This window comes from Euleptes europaea, chromosome 5 (genome assembly GCF_029931775.1).
Source record: "Euleptes europaea isolate rEulEur1 chromosome 5, rEulEur1.hap1, whole genome shotgun sequence".
NCBI classification, from domain to species: Eukaryota; Metazoa; Chordata; class Lepidosauria; order Squamata; family Sphaerodactylidae; genus Euleptes; species Euleptes europaea.
In genome coordinates, this window is record NC_079316.1 from 31,295,285 (window position 1) to 31,316,268 (window position 20,984).

General features: G+C 42.9%; 1 protein-coding gene across 2 annotated transcripts; it reads right to left on the reverse strand.

The window, feature by feature from the left end:
* Positions 1-4,299: 4,299 nt before the first annotated feature.
* LOC130477639 (mast cell carboxypeptidase A-like) lies at positions 4,300-20,507 on the reverse strand. Of its 2 annotated transcripts, none has more exons than XM_056849659.1 (11): positions 20,434-20,507; positions 20,079-20,154; positions 18,846-18,970; positions 16,203-16,305; positions 15,959-16,060; positions 15,430-15,531; positions 12,476-12,586; positions 11,565-11,655; positions 8,567-8,769; positions 6,649-6,733; positions 4,300-4,561 (listed from the first exon to the last, which is right to left on the reverse strand). In XM_056849659.1, exons 1-11 carry the CDS (start codon positions 20,505-20,507, stop codon positions 4,374-4,376), a joined length of 1,260 nt encoding a protein of 419 aa, XP_056705637.1. In that variant the 3' UTR covers positions 4,300-4,373. The 2 variants fall into 2 exon arrangements, with proteins under 2 accessions (XP_056705637.1, XP_056705638.1); XM_056849660.1 differs by having other exon boundaries at positions 8,567-8,763; positions 11,559-11,655.
* Positions 20,508-20,984: the final 477 nt, after the last annotated feature.

Below are 20,984 nucleotides of genomic sequence, written 5' to 3' on the forward strand. Positions count from 1 at the left end.
CAGGTGCCAACATTCATTCAATGATGACCTTGATTTACTTCATAAGCACTATCTCAGTAATCTTCATAGTTATCCTGCACAGTATCCCACCTGTATTATTTCCATATTTGTCCTGGGATGGGCCCCCACCCAGGCCACCGAGACCATCAGCTCCCCTCCCAACTCACCTAGCGGGGTGGGGGAGATGCCTCCTGGAACCAAACCCAGGCAAGAGCAATGGCAGAGTGGCCAGAAACAACCTCACCTTTCTCCCCAGGAGCCGAAAATGGAGGAAAAGCCCAGGCCGGGCTCACTGCCAAAGTGGCAGTGCCAGCTCTGCAACCGAGCCTGGCCCTAGTGCAGCAGCTGCCAGAGAAAGAACCCCACCCCGCCGAACAGCTGACAGTCGGGAGAGCAAGGGCAGGGCAAAGAAGAGCAGCCAGGCCGGCAGCTATGTGAGTGGAAGCTCTCGCCCTTATGGCCGGCCATATAAGGACTTCCGGGGGTGGGGCAAGGGTGGAGTTTGAGTGGGGACTTTCTGGCCTGGAGGGGATATAAGGCCAGAGAGGAGCACCAGCCAAGGAGGAAGGCAACAGGCTGCCTTCAAGGCTTGGGACCTGAGGCAACCTGGTAGCGACTGAGGGAGGAGAAAGCTCTGACTTTCCCTCCGACTGGTCTGAGGCTGAGTAAGTGCCCTCTGCTACTCAGTGAAATAGCAACCATATAAAAATGTTTCTGAGGGATGCCCCATCCAAAAACCAGGTTGCAAGGGGCTTTCACCTAGGGCTGTTGATTCGGTTCCATCCGACATGAAAAACAGCTGAATTTTCCCCAATTCGGCGGTTTCCAGTTCGGATAGAGCCAAAGTGAAAAAAGGAGGGAAAACGACGAGACAAATTCAGCCAGTTCTAGCTGACGCCAAATAAATTTGGGCAAATTCGGCACCCCCCGAATCAACATTCTTCCATGGCCAATGGTGGCCAAGCTGGATCTTCTTCTGGCCAATCAGAGCAGGGATTCTCCCTTTTGAATTGGCCAGGAGAAGAGTATAAAAACTCCCGTCCCGTCCCGAGTCTGTATTCATTTCCTTCCATTTTGGTGGTGCTGCTCCTGAGAGATCCTGCTTATTGGAATAGGATTGGATTGGATTTACTTCTCCTCCCTGCTCCTGCTGGAAGACATCTGCAGTTTGATTTTGGTTTTTTTTTCTCTAGACCTTTTCTCGTGTGTGTGTGTGTGTGTAAAGCAGTTTCTGTGGGTGGGGGGGAAGCCAAAGGGGGGCTTTTGCCTGTTGTGCTGGGGGTGTGTGCCCGCTTTCCTCTGCAGGAGTGTGCGTTCTGTCTTTTTCTGCCCGTTGCCAGTCAGTGCTGTGGTGCGTGCATGAGTCTCCCTCTGGTCAGCACCCGTGCCTCCTCCTCCTCCTCCTTGGTTCGTATGTTTGGGGTTGAGCCGAGCCGTACTGGTTTGGGGGGGGGCTTTGCCTGTTCTGCCAGGGGGGGGGGGTGCCTGCTCGCCTCTGTGGGAGTGTGTGTTCTGCCTTTTTTGCCGTTGCCACCCTCGCCTGGAGTTGAGTGCAGCTGTGCAGCCATTCCCGTTGTTTCTAATGCGCTTGCCTGTCATTCATTTTAGTACATCCCATGTCAGCGAGTCTGTCTGGCCCGTTCTTCTCCTTCGTTTGGAATTTGCGCCTTCTGGTTTGGGGGGGGGGTTGTTCTGCTGGGGGAGGGGTTTGATTGCCTCTGTGGAGTGTGATTTGGGGGGGGGGTTACCTATCCTAGGGGGGGCTGATTGCCTCTTTGCGAGTGTGATTGTTGCTGTGGAAGATTTGAACCCAGCAGCATGAAATCTATCAATACTGAAGATACGGAATTTGCGCAGGTCGCACTTACGTTAGTAGCGTTATAAGATGCACTTTGACTGTGTTGAAATGAAAAGATACGTTATCCATGCTAGTTACTCTGTTTACTTACGCTTTGAGCGTTCTAGGGTGCCCTTTCGGCGTAGTATGAAAGCTTTTCTTGCTTGTGTTACATCAGGTCTTAGAAGCCACGGACTGGCTTCTACTGTGTGTGTGTGTGTGGGGGGGGGAGCCAAAGGGGGGTTACCTTACCTGTCCTGGGGGGGGGGGCTTGATCTCCTCTTTGCGAGTGTGATTGTTGCTGTTTTTACTGGTTTCACAGTGTGGGTCGGTGAGTCTCTCTCTGGCTGCCCCAGAAACAATGGGAGGTTTTGCCTTGGATTTGCCGCTCTGTAGATGCACATTAAGGATTGCCAGCTCCCATTAATTCCAATGGGTGGATGGGGGACCCCTTCCAGACCCCATAACTCGGGACCCCGACCCAATCTGCACCAAACCTGGGGGTTCTTGCAAGAAGGGTCCCCTCAAGCTACACTGAAAGTTTGAGACCTCTAACTCCAAAATTGCCCCCCCCCGGAGCCACGGAAAGTCGCGAATGTGCTTTAAATGGCTTTATTCGGCCAAATTTATTCAGGAACGCCGAATTTCATGCCGAATTCCACGGATCCAAATAGGGGGAGTTCGGACTTTGGCATTTCCTGAATAAAAACAGGCCAAATTTTGCTGAATTTGAATTTTACTGAATTGTTTTTTTCAGCAGCCCTACTATCACCTGTAGCTATTTCTGCTAAGTATTTTGGGTCAATAGAAAGAAGACCCATGGGGTTTTTTTTGTACAATTGCATGTTATTCCTTCTAGTTACACTAATTTTGATTCACGTTACAAAACTTTTACAGAACCATGAATGAGGACCATCAGTTATTGACTTAATCAATGTAATGCAGCCTGTGTTTCAATAATTTCATGATCCTGCTTGTAAAATAACTGTTATGCAAAGCTTCTGAAGCTGGACTTTGGTGGTACGGTAAATCTATAAGTAAGCTGCAAATCGGTCAGGTATTAAATCAATCACAGCAGACTTGTGATAACATACATTCCTATGTCGTCAAGAATCAGATCCGGTATCATTTGGGGCAAGTCCATAGGAGAAAGTTTACAGTATCAGAATCAGGGAAGGTTATCAATTTATGTCATAATTAAAGGTAATTATCCTTCACACATGTACTAAACTGTGTGGGAGACACTTCCATGCAGCTTCATTGTATCTGCAAATTTCCTGTTTGTGTTGCGAGGGCTAATTGTTTGCATATTCTCTACTGAATCAACACTTGGCTAGGAGACTGGGCACCAACTTAGTGAAAAACCCCCACATGATCCACACAATCAGCTCCATCCATATGATTTCAGTATTCCCGCATAGGCACACACACCCATACCACGGCTGCATGACCTCACAACTCAAGTTCCCACGTGAAAAGGGTCTAACTTATGTGCCAAGTCAAACAGATGAGACATCATACATCTCCTTCCAAAAATCATGCAATATCCTTTTATTCATAACATGTAAATTGCAAGCTTGTGCAGCCCCAAAGGTGAGGAAGAGATGGTTCAACCCTTCAACTTCTACTTGGCTGTGATAGTAGAAACTGGGCTCCTGACTTTATTATTAGCATTTTAAGGGAAACAAAAAAGTGTTTTAAAGGATATCTCTTTTCACCTTTAAAATGTTAATAGTGTGGCTGAGGCCCTGGCAGGTGCACCTTTGCCTCCTGACACCCATCAGAGTGCTTCCTCTTCCTCCTCCTCCTCCTCCAGCAATTCTCACAAGTGGGGGTTGGGATATTCCTTGTGACTCACCCCAAAGCCACTGCTGCATGGCAGTGGACTGTCTGTGTTATATGTGAACATGTACTGAACTATGCCAAGAGTTGCCAGGTCCCTCTTCACCACCGGAGGGAGTTTTTAAGGGCAAAGCCTGAGGAGGGCATTGTTTGGGGAGGGGAGGAATTCAATGCCATAGAGTCCAATTGCCAAAGCGGCCATTTTCTCCAGGTGAACTGATCTCTATCGGCTGGAGATCAGTTGTAATAGCAGGAGATCTCCAGCCACCACCTGGAGGATCTATAGATATAGAGGTGTGATTTTTTTATTTCCACCACCTGGAGGATGGCAACCCTAACCATGCCTCTTTCTAGATAAGCATATGAGACTGAGGACTGGATTGGATACAGGCCACACAAGTTCTAATTATCAACCAACCTGCATTCCAGAGCAACTCAACAGATTCCTGAATTATGCTTCCCTAATAATAGGATCCCCCCCATATTTAGAACTATGTTTACCAAAGTGCAGCTTCAAGGAGCAACAAGATGCCTGAGTTTGGGAGGCATGCAGAGGACTGAAACATCTGGTTTCTGCAGAAGACGATCAACCATCAACAAAATAGTCAGAAAGCAGAGGACAAAAATTAACCATAGAAGAAAAGAAGGCAGGAGAGGAAAAGAGAATTCCTTCAGGACATGTGTGAATACATAATCATGGAACAGAAGCGAGGATATGACTGGCGATATATTTCACTGCCAGCATCGTCTCCTTGCAGGTTGGCTTTATCTTTGATTCAGGGAGCAAAAAGCCATATCGACCGTGGTCCCTAAGCTCAAAGACATATGAATACTTAATGCCCTCGTCGTAAGCCCAGTCAATAGTAGAACCAGAGACAGGGTCTGAAAAACAGGGAAGACAATTTTAAAGACAATGTTGGCCCAACCATCATGGTAAAAATAGAAAGACCTGCTGTGATAAGCCGCTCATTTAGAAGACAGATAATTATTATGTTGGGAGAGTGGAAGAACAATAATCATTTTGGCACTTCAACTATAATTGATTCCCCCAAAATCTTTCTACTAGGTCCAGACAAAAATACTTGAAAGGAGTATACCACACAATTACTTTTGTCCAGCTTAATTTGAGGCCAAGGTCACTTCAGAGCTCCTTCAGGTCATGGTAACAAACTTGCTGAAACTGAAAGCTGTTTTTCTGTAGTTGGCTCAAAGTGTTACAAATTGTTGCAAAGATGCCATAAAGCAACTGCTGAAATTGTAGTGCGATACTACAATAATCACAGATCTTTTTCTTCAGTTAAGGTAAAGGACTGGTTGTGGTGGTGACTGGCATAGGATGGTTGCCCCCCCCCATGTGCAGCTGTTTCACACACACAAAATGATCCTAGTTCCACATTTTCTGGAATTTAGACACTTTAGATTGAGTGCTGGTCTTAATGGTAATGGTCTTTCCTAACTAGGGTTGCCAGATCCAGGTGGGAAACTCCTGGAAATTTGGGGATGGAGCCTGGACAGGAGGACAGGGAGCTCAGTGGGGTACAATGCCATAGAGTCCACCCTCCAGAGCATCCATTTTCTCCAGGGGAACTGATTAGGGTTGCCAGACCCCCACTGGGGGCAGGAGACACCCCGCTTTGGGCCCCCTCCCCCAGCTGGTGGGGGTCTTACCAGGAGCAAATTGAGGCCTAGGCTTTGATGCTCTTGGTGCATTTCCCCCCGGGAAAACCCGAATGCCGAATTCCCCTATACTGGTAAAGGTGGGAACTCGGCTTTAAATTTGGGATTCCCGAAAAATTTGGCCATTTAAACCCATTAAACCCATTTTGTGGCTTTCTGCGGCGCCTGGGGGACATTTTTGCAGGTAGAGGTTCCACATTTTCAGGGTAGCTTGAAGGGACTTTCCTTGCAAGAACCCCCAAGTTTGGTTAAGATTGGGTCAGGGGGTCTGACGTTATTGGGTCTGGAAGGGGTTGCCCCCTTCCTCCATTAAAACCAACACAAACGGTTTTTAATGCATTCCTATGGAGAAAGGGGGGGTGACCCCTTCCAGACCCCATAACTTTGGAACCCCTGACCCAATCTTAACTGAACTTGAAGGTTCTTGCAAGGAGAGTCCCTTTCCACTACCCTGAAAATTTGGCTTTTCCCCACGGAAATGGCTTTTCCCCACAGATTGTTATAATGGGCTTTTTTGTTTGCGAAGTTCATGGGGGGGCATTTTCGCAGGTAGAGGTCCCAAATTTTCAGGGTGAGTGGCACTTCAGAGGGAAGCAGCTGGAGAGCAGGAAGAAGTAACATCTAGACTAGCTATAAAATGTCAGATGATAAGCCAGATGTAACCATAGCCAGGACAATGATGATGTAGCATAGTGGCTAAGAATGCAAACGGGTAAATCCCCACATAATTTGCATCATGTATTCATTTATGTAAGAGAAGAACTATAGGTCAGTGGTAGAGCCAGGCTAATTCTGTAGTTTCCACTTTAAGAATTCCAAGATCTAAAAGGTTGGAGAGCAGCTTCACAGGAAACAATATAGATCAATGGTCTGACTTGGTATAAAGTAGCTTTATAAGTGACATTCTGACTTTTTTGGAGGTAGGACACAACTAGTATTCAAAAATCAATGTCTAAAAGAACATTGTGGAATTGCATCCCCTTCCCCCCAACTCAGGCAATGTTCTAAGGTCAATTCAGAAATTTCTGCTGAAGCAAAACATTTGAGGCATTTCAAGGGAGGTAAAAAAGATTCAGTCGTGAAGAATTACAAGATGAACTGGAAAGCGACAACTGCTCATTCTGAGGCTGCCTCTGAGCTTCTCCTGAAGTGAAATTTCAAAGGAGATTTGCTTCTTGGGAAAAAAATCGATGGGATTTTGAGCAAAGAAAAAGGGAGAATGGGGAAGACAAAGAAAGTTCTTCATTGCTGGATAGGTTCTGGATATCTCTAGAAAATTGAAACATACTTACATATTGTTTCAGCGATTGGTCCATATGTGTATTTTGTGCCATAGAGAGTAGATAAAGCATCCACTGCTCCCTTCGCCACTTCATTCTGCATTGGGGATAAAAAGTAATTGTTTACTTCCCCCAAGAGCTTAAGTCCATGTGAATTCAGTGACATTGCAGTAACTTCAGCTCAAAACCCTCAAACAACATCTTCTGCAGGTTAAAACTGTAGGATATATCGGAATTCTTGAATACTTCATATTACGCATTATACATGTGTGGGTGTTTAATTATTTACTGGACAAATGTGCTTAGAACACCAACTAAAAAAACTGAGCAATGCACCCAATCCCTCAGGCATAGTTCCCTTGCATGTGTTCATCATACTCTGTTGTAAACTGACTGATGCACTTCAGACAGGAGTTTGCTACTTTCACAAGGACGGTTGTGTTTCATCCCACTGACTGAGAGCAGATGGTTTTGTCATGTGTCTTTGAGGCCCATTTGCATTCGATCCTTGCTTATGGGCACTGGGCAATAGGGCATGACTATTCTTATGCGCAAATGATGATGCTTTTCAATCATGCCTTCTGGGTTTTTTTTTGCTCCAGGTGAACTTTGTGGACCAATCCAAAGTCATCCCGTGTCCTGGATCAGAAATGTACAATATGGTTACTCTTGCTGTTCCGTTTTAAAATGTGAGAGTCTGATCATCATTGGGGTATCTCAGTGCCTCTGGCTATGTTTGGAATAGTCTCCAAGTCTAGTCTTTTTATACTTTCAAAGTCTCTCACCAGACAGTGAGTGGAAAATGCTACTTGTTGGCATCTGGTTGTATTGGATATGAGAACAATTCTAATTGGTTTCTATAAAGAAAAAACATCCCATTTTAAATGCAAGCAGCAAGATGATTGCCAAAGTGCAGACTGTTTAAAAGTTAGAGTATGCGCTCTGCTGGGAAGTTGGAGTGATGACTGTTATAATACCGTCTCTTTCAAACAAAATCCTCAATTTTATTTCAACAGCAGCTATGGAGGCACAAATCAATGAGTGTGGCCAGGTATGTCGGGTTCTTTCAGTTTTCACTCTTTGTGAATTAAAGTACAGGACACACACAGATACATGTCTAGTAGCTCTAGTTTTTAAAAAAAGGTAAACATGGAGAGGGGAGCATACATTTAGGAGCCTGTACCTCTGTTAGTCTCTTGCCATGAAAACCACAAAAAGGGGTCGCCATAAGACGGCTGCGACTTGACAGCACTTTACACACACATTTCTATGTGTAGGCAAAAGACACAAGGGGGCAGCATTGTTATATCTATATTTATCTTAAAACCTCCCCAAAAAATTAAAATCTAGTTTTTTTAACAGGAAAACTGGTTTCCATAATGCCTTTCCTTTATTATGTTAGTAGGGGTCAAACTGTACTTAGGGAAAAGAACTTTTACTAAGAATTGCTTAGACATTTAGAAAAAGACAAAAAAAAAATTCTACCAGACAACAGTGGAATCATCATTTCCTGTTACTGTGATTTTTTTAAATGGTGGTTTCACATGTATTGTTGAAGCAATAGTTATCTGGGTGAGTCTGAATTGTGCTGCAGTTGAATACAATGCAGATTAGAATCCAAGATGAGTAGAAAGACGAGTAGATTCTGTTTTTTTGTCCTGAATTCCTATACTAACCCAAATGCTGTTCACATTAAATCAGAGTTAGTTTAACAACCCTGTACATATATGACCTGATTTTAACACAGTTCTTACATCTCACAGGTAACAAAGAAATCTGCAAGAGTTGCTCAACTTTTGAGAATCAGGAAGAAGAAAACTAATTTGATGTCTTTCTGTTAATGTGAATTAACTCTTGAAAAGGCATGCACTCTGCAGAGAAAACAGTTCTTATTGCTGACCTATGGAAATGGATTCCATTTTCCACATACCAGTTCATCATGATTGGGTGCCAACTTGTACGTATAGCCATAAGGAAACAACAGCAGCTCCGAGTAGGCATGGACGCTTATGTAGCCTCTGATGATGGCTAGGTTGTCCCGAATAAAGTCTGCAACTTGCTTAGTTTCTTGTTCAGACTCTGCAGAGGGTCCACAGTAGGTTTCATCACAAGGATCATCAGAAACACCTTCTGCTGCAAGGCAAAATTTACAGACCTGATGTAAACACTGAACAAAGTTGGTTTTCTAAGCACCTTTGTCAAGTTGTGGTGACAATGCTTATTCAGGGGGACTCAGGATGGACTTGCATGGCTTGGATTGTGCTTTGCATCGCATGAGTGCAATGAATATAGGATAGATGGGTAATTTGAGGTATGTTGGCTTAAAGCAGTGGTACTCTCGCTGCAGCTTGTGGAAAGCCACATTTGCAATTCCCATCAACCAAAAGAGGCACGTTTACTTCCATCCAGGGCATGAAGCCTGCAGCTCAGGGAGGCTTGCATCATATCTATTCCTTCGATGGCAGCTGTTCCAAGGTGGAAACCACATGCCAACTACAAGCCCCACCAGGCAAGGGCCTTGCCCACTTTCCTAAAATGTGGGGCATATTGGGGAACAGTGCTCAGAAGAGCCACAAGTGGTGTGTCAAGGAGCTATGTGGGTCTCCAGGTCTACTGAGTAAATGTCACTGTATTAAAGCCTTAGCCGTGAAATGTTGAACACACAAACACATGAACATATGAAGCTGCTAGGGCTGTTGAAAAAAAAAATTCGGTCCGGTTCGGATTTGGCCGAACCTGGCCTGACTTGGGTCCGGTCCTGCCGAATTCCGAACCCCCCCTGTTCGGGAATGCCAAATTCGGTGGGAAATTTGGCATTCCCGAACAAATTTGGTTTAAAGACCCCCGGAAGCCCGGCCGGGGGGGGGGTTTAAATTGCCATTGCCGTGGTGCTCTGCTGGTCCCCAGCCCAACAGCTGAGCGTCAGGACCCAGGAAGTGGAGCAGTTTAAACCCCCCCCCACCGCCCGGCTTCCCGGGAATCCTGCCCAGGCAGCGCGGAGCACTTTAAAGACCCACCGCCCCCCTTCCCGGGAGTCCCGGGAAGGGGGGTGAGGGGAGTTTAAACTGCTCCGCACTGCTTGCCCAGGCAGCGCAGAACATTTTAAAGACCCCCCCCCTGCCCGGTTTCCTGGGACTCCCAGGAAACTGGGCGGGGCGGTCTTTAAAGGCAGGAAAAGGCAGGTTCGGGGAACGCCAAACCTGCCGAATTTATCCGGCACTCGCCGAATTCGGCGCATCCTTTTCCCGCCTTTTTTTTTAGTTCGGTTCCATCCGAACTGAAAACCTCCGAATTGGGGGAAATTCAGCAGTTTGTTCGGTTCAGACGAACCGAATCGACAGCCCTAGAAGCTGCCTTCTACTGAATCAGACCCTTGGTCCATCAAAGTCAGTACTGTCTACTCAGACCTGCAGCGGCTCTCCAGGCAGAGGTCTTTCACATCACCTACTTGCCTAGTGCCTTTAACTGGAGATGCCAGGGATTGAACCTGGGACCTTCTGCATACCAATCAGAGGCTCTACCACTGATCCACAGCCTTTATGGCTGCAATGGATTTGTAGGGTGAATGTGAAGGACTATAATTTCAGCTTTTGTGCCATTCTTGTCTATTTCCTTATCAATTTTATAACAGTGTACCGTGGAATATGAAATAGGCCAAAGCTTTGCAAGACAGCCTGACGAGGGAACATATGACCCTTATTCAAGTTACATTAAAAGCTTTGCTAAACTGGATTGCTAAGATTAGTTGGCCAGCGGATTCCTAAATACTGATGAAACTGTTCTGTATAAGGCATGAATGTAAGAAAACAGGAACACAGAAGGTATAAAGAATAAGTGAGTGGGGAGTTGACTCCAAGAGGTTGTTAGAGAATAAAACAACATGCTTTTCCAAAAAAGACACAAGGACATCATAAGTTGTACACATGAAACATGGGCAAAGGTATAATTGAGCCAATGAAAAATTAGCAGAAAGGAAATATGCTAAATTTGTCAATATCCAAAGGGATAAAAGCAAATTGTGGTTGGGGCTTCTAATTGCTCCTCAAACCCGGGGAAGGTCAGAATGCCCAGAGGGAATTTGTGCCGGAAGATTCCATGCCAGGGTACTTCTGAGTGGTGAGACCTCTTCATTATCCAAAATAGGGATCGCATAGTATGATGTGTAGTTTTATATCTAAAAATACTAACCTAATTTTATTAAGTAACTATCTAAATAGAATGTAGGATCGTGATAGTTTTATGTTAGGTGTATTTTGTTTTATATTGATTATACAGCATAAAAATTAATAACATTGAATTGCATCCTTTTCCTGGTGTTATCCTTTTGAGCATGGGAAGCACCTTAGGCAAGACCAAGCTTAAAGTTAAAAGGGAAAACATTTTGCTACAAGTGTAAACCTTACACTGTGTCCTTGAATGCTCATTCACAACAAATGCCTCTCAGTTAATAAAGATTTCAGATGTCTGGGTGAATGGTATATAATAAGGCAATTTAAACCTCATGTACAAAAATGTTGCTGCTGTTTGTTCTAAACAGATAAGCTGCATCTTTCAGGGAAGGGAAGACTTAACTGTAATGAATTCTTCATCTCACAAACAGGTCATGAATGGGTTGTGTGAATGCACCACCTGAATTCTGAGCATATGTGGGCTGCAGAGATTGGCTGAGCATTGCTGGGCCACCTGAACCCCTTAAAAGTATGCTAGCATACATTATTGCTTTACAAAATGTATGCATTATGCCACTTTGCAAACTTATCCCCACCCCTGGCAGAAAACACATTCTGGAATAAACAATTTGACATCTTTGTTTCTGGAAACCATCAAATGAGATCCACCAGCCACGGTTTACTGCTAATGTTCTGAGTTGCTGTTAATATCCCAGACCATGTTGTATTTCCTTTTGCTACCAAATATATTACACTTACTGCCCCAAGCGGAGTTGAAATTCCTGTTCAAGTCAGTGCCAATGCAGTTACTGTTAGAATTATTGGAACGGTTCTTTCTCCACAAGCGATCCTGTAGGACAACATGGTTGAAGTTATCTTCTGTTTTTCTGGGCACTTAGACTGAATATTAATGCTGAAAAGTTTAAAGGTCTTATTCATCTATTAGCACAAACTATGTACAACTGCTGCCCATCGGGGTGTAAGGATCATGCCAATCCCACCCTGCTTTTGGGTCGGACTTGCTTCCGTGTTCCCTGTCCTTGAATTTACCTTGCCTTCACCTGTAGGACATATGTGTAAATGACATGAAGCCTGAAAAAAATCAGGAGTAAGAATTGCAAAGGGGGCAGTTCACAGTTGTGAATTGGGCGGTATGATTTGGATCCAGAGAACAGTGAATGAAGAATAATTCTTTGCCAGTTCACTCCACTGCAGCACTTTCCACCCCCTGAAAATTCATTTTTGAAGGTCCTTGGGTATATGGGAATGATGTGGGATGTGGCATGGGGGAGGACTTCACTGTAGGAAGGGCTGATTGGCAGAAATCAGCCCCCATTCTTACATGGGCTGCAGTGGGGAAGGGGAACTGGTAAAGATATGTATTTTGCAAAAGTCACTCAAATTTGTGGTTCTCTAGATCCAGGACTATGTCCATCTTGAGACCTGGATTCTTTGGAGAAAGGTGAGTATATAAATATTTTAAACAAATAAATATGTGTATGCACTGATATAGTATGCACTGTTAGTGTACATATCATATTTGTGCTTACCTATCCAGTCTCTTATTATTATTTTCCTCCACCCACCATTCTCCTTCAGAGTTTTTAGGGTCAACTTAAATAATTCGAGTAAACCAGGTTCACTAAAGAATCTAGAAATGTAGACAGTACTTCAGTCCATGTCCAGACATAGCCATCAATGTTGAACACAGGAAGAACATAGAAGTTCATGCTGTCCAGTAGCTTGGTCATGACCTTGTCCTCTCCGTATGTTCTGGTGGCCTAAAAGAGACAAATGCATTGTATAAAATTCCATTCCAAATCAGCTGAGAAGCATCTGTGATCTTAGAATGTGTATTCTGAAAATCTATATTGTTGCTATACTCTGCAACTGTACAGGATTTGTTTGACTTCAATAGACTTAGAATAGTGTAGCCCTGCTTACAATGGCACTGTTAGCTTAAATCTGGTAATGTGCAAGCAGAAACATAAACCGTGCAGTACCTCTTGTGTACCCATACTACATTGTTATAATCCGCTTTCTGGGGTTTCCCCTATTTTGCTTGGATCTTTCCCAAACAGTCAAAGCACACTGGCATGCCAGGTGGATGGGAAAGTGCACATTTTCAAAGGTCCTGCCCACATTGGAGCCATTTTGGATGACTTATCCCCCTCCCCGCCATGAGAGGACTTTTAGGGGCTTTAAAAATGTTAATTGCTAGGTGACTATAACATTATACTGTTATAATGATCTATTGCTACAATCTACTAGTTCCTCTGAATTCTCAGCTTTCATTAAAAACAAACAAACATCTAGCCCCACACTCTTAGCAGCAGTTCTGACCCTATGCTATTCTGTTTGAGACCTTTTCATAACCTATTATTCTGCCGTTCAAGTCATGGCTTTGATAGAGGAATACTAGTGATGGGCTCAGCCAACCCATGCAGTGGAATTATGTGTCGAATCTGGCCTTCTGGAAAGGAGGGGATGGAGGGATTAGAGCCAGAAAAGGAAAATACAGGATTAGATCCAGAAAGACAAAGATGAATGCACAGATGGGATGCAGGAACATGAGGTAGGGCAACATGGTATAGCCCTATTCATCAGATCTCAGAAGAGAAGTAGGGTTGGTACTTGGATGGGAGACCACCAAGGAAGATGCCACAGAGGAAGGCAATGGCAAACCACCCCCTACTTGATTACTTGTCTTGAAAACCCCTTGGTGGGGTCACCATAAGTTGGCTGCAACTTGACAGCACTTTACACACACACACACACACACAGGAACAAATAGCTTTGAACAAGTAAACACATATGTTAATGCAAAGTTTTATAAGAAGAGTCTATGGTCCAATGACAGAAAGAGTTTTGTGGTACTTATAAATTGCCCTACAAGATAATAGTTGACCATCTTGCCAACAGCTCCTTTTTGCTTCCCATCACAGGGTTTCTTCAGAGGTGGAAGTAGTGAAATGAGGAAACCCCAATCTACTGTGCTTCACTACAGGTGTAACAGCTTAGCTTTATAAACTGATCCTTGTAGGCATATAAGATCAGCAGAAAACCTTTTGATATTAATTACTGCTGAATTGAAAGGGGGCATTTTGCATGAAAGCTTTTGTCAGTTGTGAAACCCCCCCATCCATTTGGCAGTCTGTGAACAGGCAGATTTGCCTATTCAGAGTGGAAGAAGAAAACACTGACCTTATTCTTTTTTGGCTGAGTGATGTTGCCATTTAGCCAAATCTGATTAACTGTGTGGAGTTGCGATTGCACCACACTGATTTATGTGATCCCTGATTAGCCGGGATCATCTCACAAGAAAAGGCAGTTCTAGATTCACAGGAAAAATGGTTGGGTAGAACAAATGGAGAACATTTCACCAGTCCAAAAAGGGTGCTTCTTTTATACCCAAAATGTTTGCTGAAGAAAGGGTTGCCAACCTTTACACAGATTCCTCTAGTTGTCCTCTAGTTTGATCTACAACAATTATCAGATGATGTTATTTATTTCATTTATTTGTTTGTTTATTTATCTATCCCACCTTTCAGCCCCCTCAGGGCCACCAAGGCTGACAACTAAAAAAAAGAGCAGGATAAAAACACATAATAAAAGCATAGAAGAATGGAAAGACAAAATGCTCAACTATTCAAATATGGCCAGAATGACTTTTATGGCGAATCCTACTTACAATGAGTCAATAGAACAGTTTAACGAGAGATGGCAACCATTTTATACCTACATGCTAGCAGGTTGACTGATAAATACATCATAAGAAACTAGGATATACATCTAGGTAAATGTAAATATATTAGATTAATGAAAATGTTTGGTTAGAACGACTCTTAATGATGATTTTTATGATGAATAGTTTAACGAGAAACAGTAATCATTTTATACCTACATGTTAGCAAGTTGATTGATAAATATACTTTAAGAAACATGAATATATATTTAGATAAATGCAAACTTATTTGATTAATGAAAATGCTTGACGAATGATAGTTTGAATACTGACTATGCTTTTGAATTTATGTGACCAAAACAGTGCTTGTCTATATCAGACAGATTTCCCCTATCCCCTGCCTTTTCCCTTTTGTATCCCCTAATTGAAATAAAAAAAACGTAAAAAAAAAAAAAACCAGTTCAGAAAAACATCAATTAAAAACAGAGGGCAGGAAGGAGGGATTATTAAGGGAATGCCAGGTGAAACCAAAATGTCTTCACCCACTGGCAGAAGGCAGTGATAGACAGACAAATATCCCTCAGGAGCGCGTACCACAATCTTGGTGCCGCAATTTAGAAGGTGCTCTCTAGAGCCGCTCCCCATCTAACTTCAGCAGGCGGGGTACTTGAAAGGACCTCATAAAATGACCACAGTGGTTAGATAGGTTCATAAGGGAGTAGGAGGTTCCTTAAGGACCTATTTAGCTCCATGAGATGAAAAGCTTTGACTGCTGATTTCTGACTATTATACTGTGGTTAAAGAAACAGGACATGTCCCCCCCCCCCCCCGGCTGGCTGACAACCAAAGGATGTATAGTTCATCAATACTTAACACTGGGTAAGTGAGTTGCAGTGAAGACTGACAATAGAGAATTTGCATATGATAACATTTACCAACCTGTTTCACAAACCATTGACAGAAAGCTGGTGAGATCCACTCTCGTGCATGAATGCCACATTCCATGAAGATGACCTTCTTTCTGCCAGTCTCCTTCCCAACCTGTTACCAGGAAGCATTCACTTTTTAGACATTTTTATTGCATTTACTATGGAGAAGCATAGCTTTTCAAGAGCCCATGAAGGATGCGGCAGGCATGATGACTTCAGGGGGTGTCACTTTTGGGCTTGAATGGAATGACTGGGTTACCTATGGACACTGTAAGCATCCAGCTAGTGCACTTGGAGAATATCTTTAAATCTTCTAGTAATATCACCCTCATCCTTCACTACAGATTTGGTTTTATTTTTAAATATATGTACACCATCTCTCCATTCAAATATCTACAAGGCAGCTATAAATAAAAGGTTTAGATCCAGTCATCCTGACTGTAGCCTTCCCAAGTAGATAACATGAATATTTCTTAAGTCACTTCATTATTGTACTTCCCTTGTAAATGGACCAATGATTAAAATGTTTGACCTCATACCTTGAGAAGGTACATGGGACGCCCTTCATAGGTCGTTCCAATCTGGATTCGGGAGACCATTTTGGGATTATTTCTAGCAATTCTCTCAGTCCATGCAACAATCTAAGGATTGCAGAATAATAACAATCAGACAGTGAACAATTCATGATTGAAATATATGAAACAATTAAATGTGACATAAGCAATGGTTCTGTTGCCTGTATGTGAAGCAAGCAAAGAAACAAATCAAACTGAACTACTTTACCTTTTCCCAGTCATTGTATTTTGTGTAGCTGTGCTTCTTGCGGAAATAGCTCCCTCCATCAAATTGCTTTTCAATCTCTTCTTGTAGATTGTGGAATAAAATTCTGTTACACGGAAAAAACACCTAGAATGTTTAGACCCTTCAAATCATCCTTCAAAAATTGCCAATGCCCACTCCATTACACTTTAGCTCCATCATCAGTTGAAGCAAAGCATGAGTACACATGAAGAGCCAGTGTAGGGTCGTGGTTAGAAGGTTGGGCTGGGACCTGGGATTAAGGTTGTCACCTCCAGTTTGGGAAATTCCTGGAGTTTTGGGGGTGGTGCCTGGAAAGTGCAGAGTTTGGGGAAGGGGAGGGAGCTCGGTGAGGTTGTGATGTCATTCTAGGACTTCTGCCACTCCCAAATTCTATGGTATATTGCACCCTCCGCCCGCCAAAGCTGTCATATCCTCCAGGAGAACTGATCTCTGTAGTCTGGAGACCAGTTATAATTCTGGGAGAACCCCAAGCCTCACCCTAACATTGGTAACCTTACCTGGGAGACTCAAATGCCCAGTCTGCCATAAAAGTCATTCAGTGACTTTGGGCCAGACACCACTTCTCAGACTAACCTACTGTTCAAAGTTGTTATGAGGACAGAATAGAAGGGAGTAAGAAGAGAATAATGTTCACTACCCAAAGCTCCTTGAAGAAAGCATGGAATAAAAAAGTTAGACCTGTTCATATTCAGACTGACAGAACTGTTCATATTCATCCCTCGCTGTCTTGTCTTTCCTTGTTCTCTCTTCCCTCTGTGTCTTCCACCTCAGGGCAGGGCTCTGCTCTTTCGCCCTCACTTCTCTATAAAGCATCATGGACAGGGATGGTGTGAAAAAACTCTGTCATGAAAGCTTGCTGGGGAACCTTGGACCAGACATACTCTCTCAGCCTATCCTACCTCACGGGGCTGTTATGAGGATAAAATGGAAGAGAGTCCCGTATGATGCTTTCAGCTACTTGGAGGAAGGGTGGCATAAAAATGCGCTAAATAAATGCTGGTGCACAACTTTGTCCCCCTGTATTCAAGTTGAATTTAAAAAAACGCTACATTTAAATTGATGTATGCGCTTGCTAAAAAGCTATTTTAAGCTTTGAAGGAGGAGAAAATTAATGTCTATACATTGGTGGTGGTGGCTGTTCTTTTTATAGCATGTGTGCCACAAATCTAGGGTTGCTAGGTCCCTCTTTGCCGCCGGCAGGAGGTTTTTGGGGCAGAGCCTGAGGAGGGTGGGATTTTGGGGAGGGGAGGGACTTCAATGTCATAGAGTCCAATTGCCAAAGCGGCCATTTTCTCCAGGTGAACTGATCTCTATTGGCTGGAGATCAGTTGTAATAGCTGGATATCTCCAGCTAGTACCTGGAGGTTGGCAACCCTACACATATCTACTCTGCTGTATAACTCTGTGCCATTCTATTGAGTACTATAGCGCTTCGCTTTCAGTCTGTTGAGCTGGGGATCAAGCAGCAGCATAGCACCAGAGAACAGACTCCTTTCTGTCTTATAGCCAGGGCCATTGGCCTTCATGCTTCTTTCTAAGAGTGCTATAACCCCCTGCTGCCTATGAGTAGGGCTGCCAACCTCAAGGTGGGGCATGGAGTTCTCCCCATATTACATCTGATCTCCAGACTACAGAGATCATTTCCCCAGTAGCCTCTATGGCATCATGTCCCCATTGAACCCCTCCTCAAGCTCCGTTCTCTACAGGCATAACCCTCAAAACTCCACAAATTTCCAAATGCCAGGGTTGCTAACTTATGACAGAAATCCTTAGCAGAGTTACTTGAAACCTACTCAGGTCTAATCAATGGGCTTTCTCCCAGAAAAGTGTCCTTCGGGTGCACTATATGTCTTTTATGGGTACTCTATGCTGCAGGTACTCTGCCTCAACATAATGGGTGACAAAACATTACTGATTGATGGCTTCCAATTTTCACGAGGTTGTATTCGCTGTACGTAAGCCAAATTTAAATGAAAACAATGGCAGAACTTGCATGAATTTCTAAGTTCCTGAATTTCACCCATTTTTATATTTTGCAGGTTTTGCAATAGCTACATTCTAACAGACAACTTGTATGCTGAACCCATTTTTAACTTCTCTTATTGGCATGTTTAGCTGTCCACTTGGGGGAAAAAGTGACCAGAAGACAGTAAGGATTAAAAGAAAGGGGATCTATAATGTCTGTAATGTGTAAAACGTAAAACAAATCTGATCGTAGACAATGAAACTGTATAATGAATGTATATGGGGAAAATGTTTTTTTGTTTATTTAATATAGCAGACAACTTGCATTTTGTTAAGCATTCATGACACATTTATACCATGCTAATTGGAATTTATTTTAAATATATTTAGATTAACCTGAACAGGCCTTTCTGTGGACACTTTGATTTGGTGCATCGATAGCTATATGTGTTTTTGTTTTATTTACTGAAAAGCTCCTTTCCAGACAACAATGCCTGTCTCAGTTTAATGTGGTTTGGATGACATTCACATCTTGAATTAAACTACTGCTGCTTTCTCCAAATAGCCTGTGTAGATCATGATAACCCAGAGAATCCACAGTGCTCCTGAGTCTACATTAGGTTATAAAATATAACTTACTCATACTGTAGCTCATTCTGTTCCAGCTTCATCTGAACATAGTTTGCCAGATATGAACTGACTTGGAAATCCACTTCTGTCCCAATGACAATGTGATGAACTGAATCAGGATGCCAGAAGTCAAGCTGTGTAGAAAAATGTGGACAGGCTTTCATTAAGCATGGGTGTGTTTATGTCAATGGAATGGTAGAGACCTATTTCCAACCACTGGAGAGAGACCCATTATGTCTCCTCTTTCATTCCTCTTCCTCACAAATTTATTAATTGCCTCCCTTCCTCCCCTAGCCGTACAAGAACAGGAAAATTATCAATAAATGTGATATTTGATTGTATTGTTTCTCTGATCTGCGCAGGTGTAAGAATCTTCCCAAATATTATTCTCAGAATTCTTGTCTATAGACAGACAAGAATGAGAGAGGTAGTGTGATTCAGAAGATAGAGTGCCAATTCTGGAAGACCTAAGTTTAACCTTCCTCTTAGCCATGGTGCTCATGACCTTGGGCTACTTACTGTGTGTCAGCCTACTACCTCACAGCATTGTTGTAAAGACAAAATGGAAGAGTGGAAAACCATATATTCTGTTTTGAGCTCTTTGGAGGAAAGGTGGGATAATATATACATTCTGATTTCAAGAAGCTGCCTATAACTGAGTATATGATGTCAGATGACATTTGATATTATTATTGATATCTGACAGCATTTGATGGTTAAGGTGCTGAGATATTTAGTATTTGAATGTATTTGACATGCAAATGTATTTAGTATTTTGCAGCTGGTAATTCATGTGACCTTCTAGTTGATACTTGCCAATACTCAAACAGAGGACATGTAAAGGAGTCTAAAGCATTTGAGGAGATAGAATTTTGTACCTCAAAACCAACTTTGAATGCCAAATTGAAATTGTACGTTCAAACTTTGAGTGGCAAAAATGGTTTCAGCCATAATAGACCTCTTTGTACCTCTCCCTGTGAAGAGATTCTGTCGGCTAAACCACTGTAAACCTCTTCAAACATTGCCATATCTTATAGCAACATTATTTATTTATGTTGTTATTTATAGTCCACCTTTTTCAGAAGGATTAAAGGCAGATTACACCCAGTGAGTTAGTACAATCAACAAAATAGACCCATTAACACAACTTGTGTACGTATTTTCTGAGATTAAAAGCTACTGCAAAAATCTGCGGAGGAAACATCAAAATGAATATATGGCATATGTGTCGAATAATCTTACCTGTACAGCAGAAGCCAGTTCTTTCAGAAGGTTCACTTGAGTTTCATTCTTAGGTACCGCACGAAACACTTTTTCACTTCAGTAATTAAACAAGAAGAATTACTTGATTAGAGTAGGGCTCCCTCTGCCCTTTCCCTCCCGACCCCAATCTTCATTTTTTTTAAGTCAGGCACTTTAAATGGTGCTATTATGGATCACCCCATTCATTTCACCCCATTCATTTCAAAGGGGCTGGCAAGGAGAACTAACTGGGGGGTTGTACGCCTGCATTTAGGCACAGTAAGCCCCCCAAACAAACAACCTGCCCTGTGACCGCATTTTCTGCCAACTCTTTACCCCTCTGAGAACTATCTACCTTTCAAAGCGACGAGTGAGAGAAACAGCCTGAGGCCTCGCGAGGAGCCCTAAAAATAAAACAAACAGTTTCATGATTCTGCTTTGGCCGTAACCCCTCAGCTCTACCCCTTATATACCCCCTTTCGTACACCACAGTCACCCAGCTGACTTCCTCTTGTGTCTTCATTGGATGATGTCTTTATTAAAAAAATTAGTTCTACAAGAACCTCAAGACTGCAAAATATGACGATAAAGATAACCTAAAGGGGAAAAAAGGGACCACAAACTCACATGGCTATACGTCATCTGGAAAAGATGAATGAGATAAACGGCTCCATAGGATGCTTTAGTGCTTAAACAAATAGCAGAATTTACGTCATGATCAACAATCAGACAGGGCTATTCATTCAGTAAAAGGTCTGAGTGCAAATGTCTGAGGTTTTGGTGCTTTTCTTTTTTCTTTTTTTTTTAAATCACTACTATGTTGTCTCAGATTGGCAGCAAAACCCACCACAGCTGTTCTAAATTGATGCAGCTTTGAAAAATATAGTGCCACTAGCCAATCTGGCT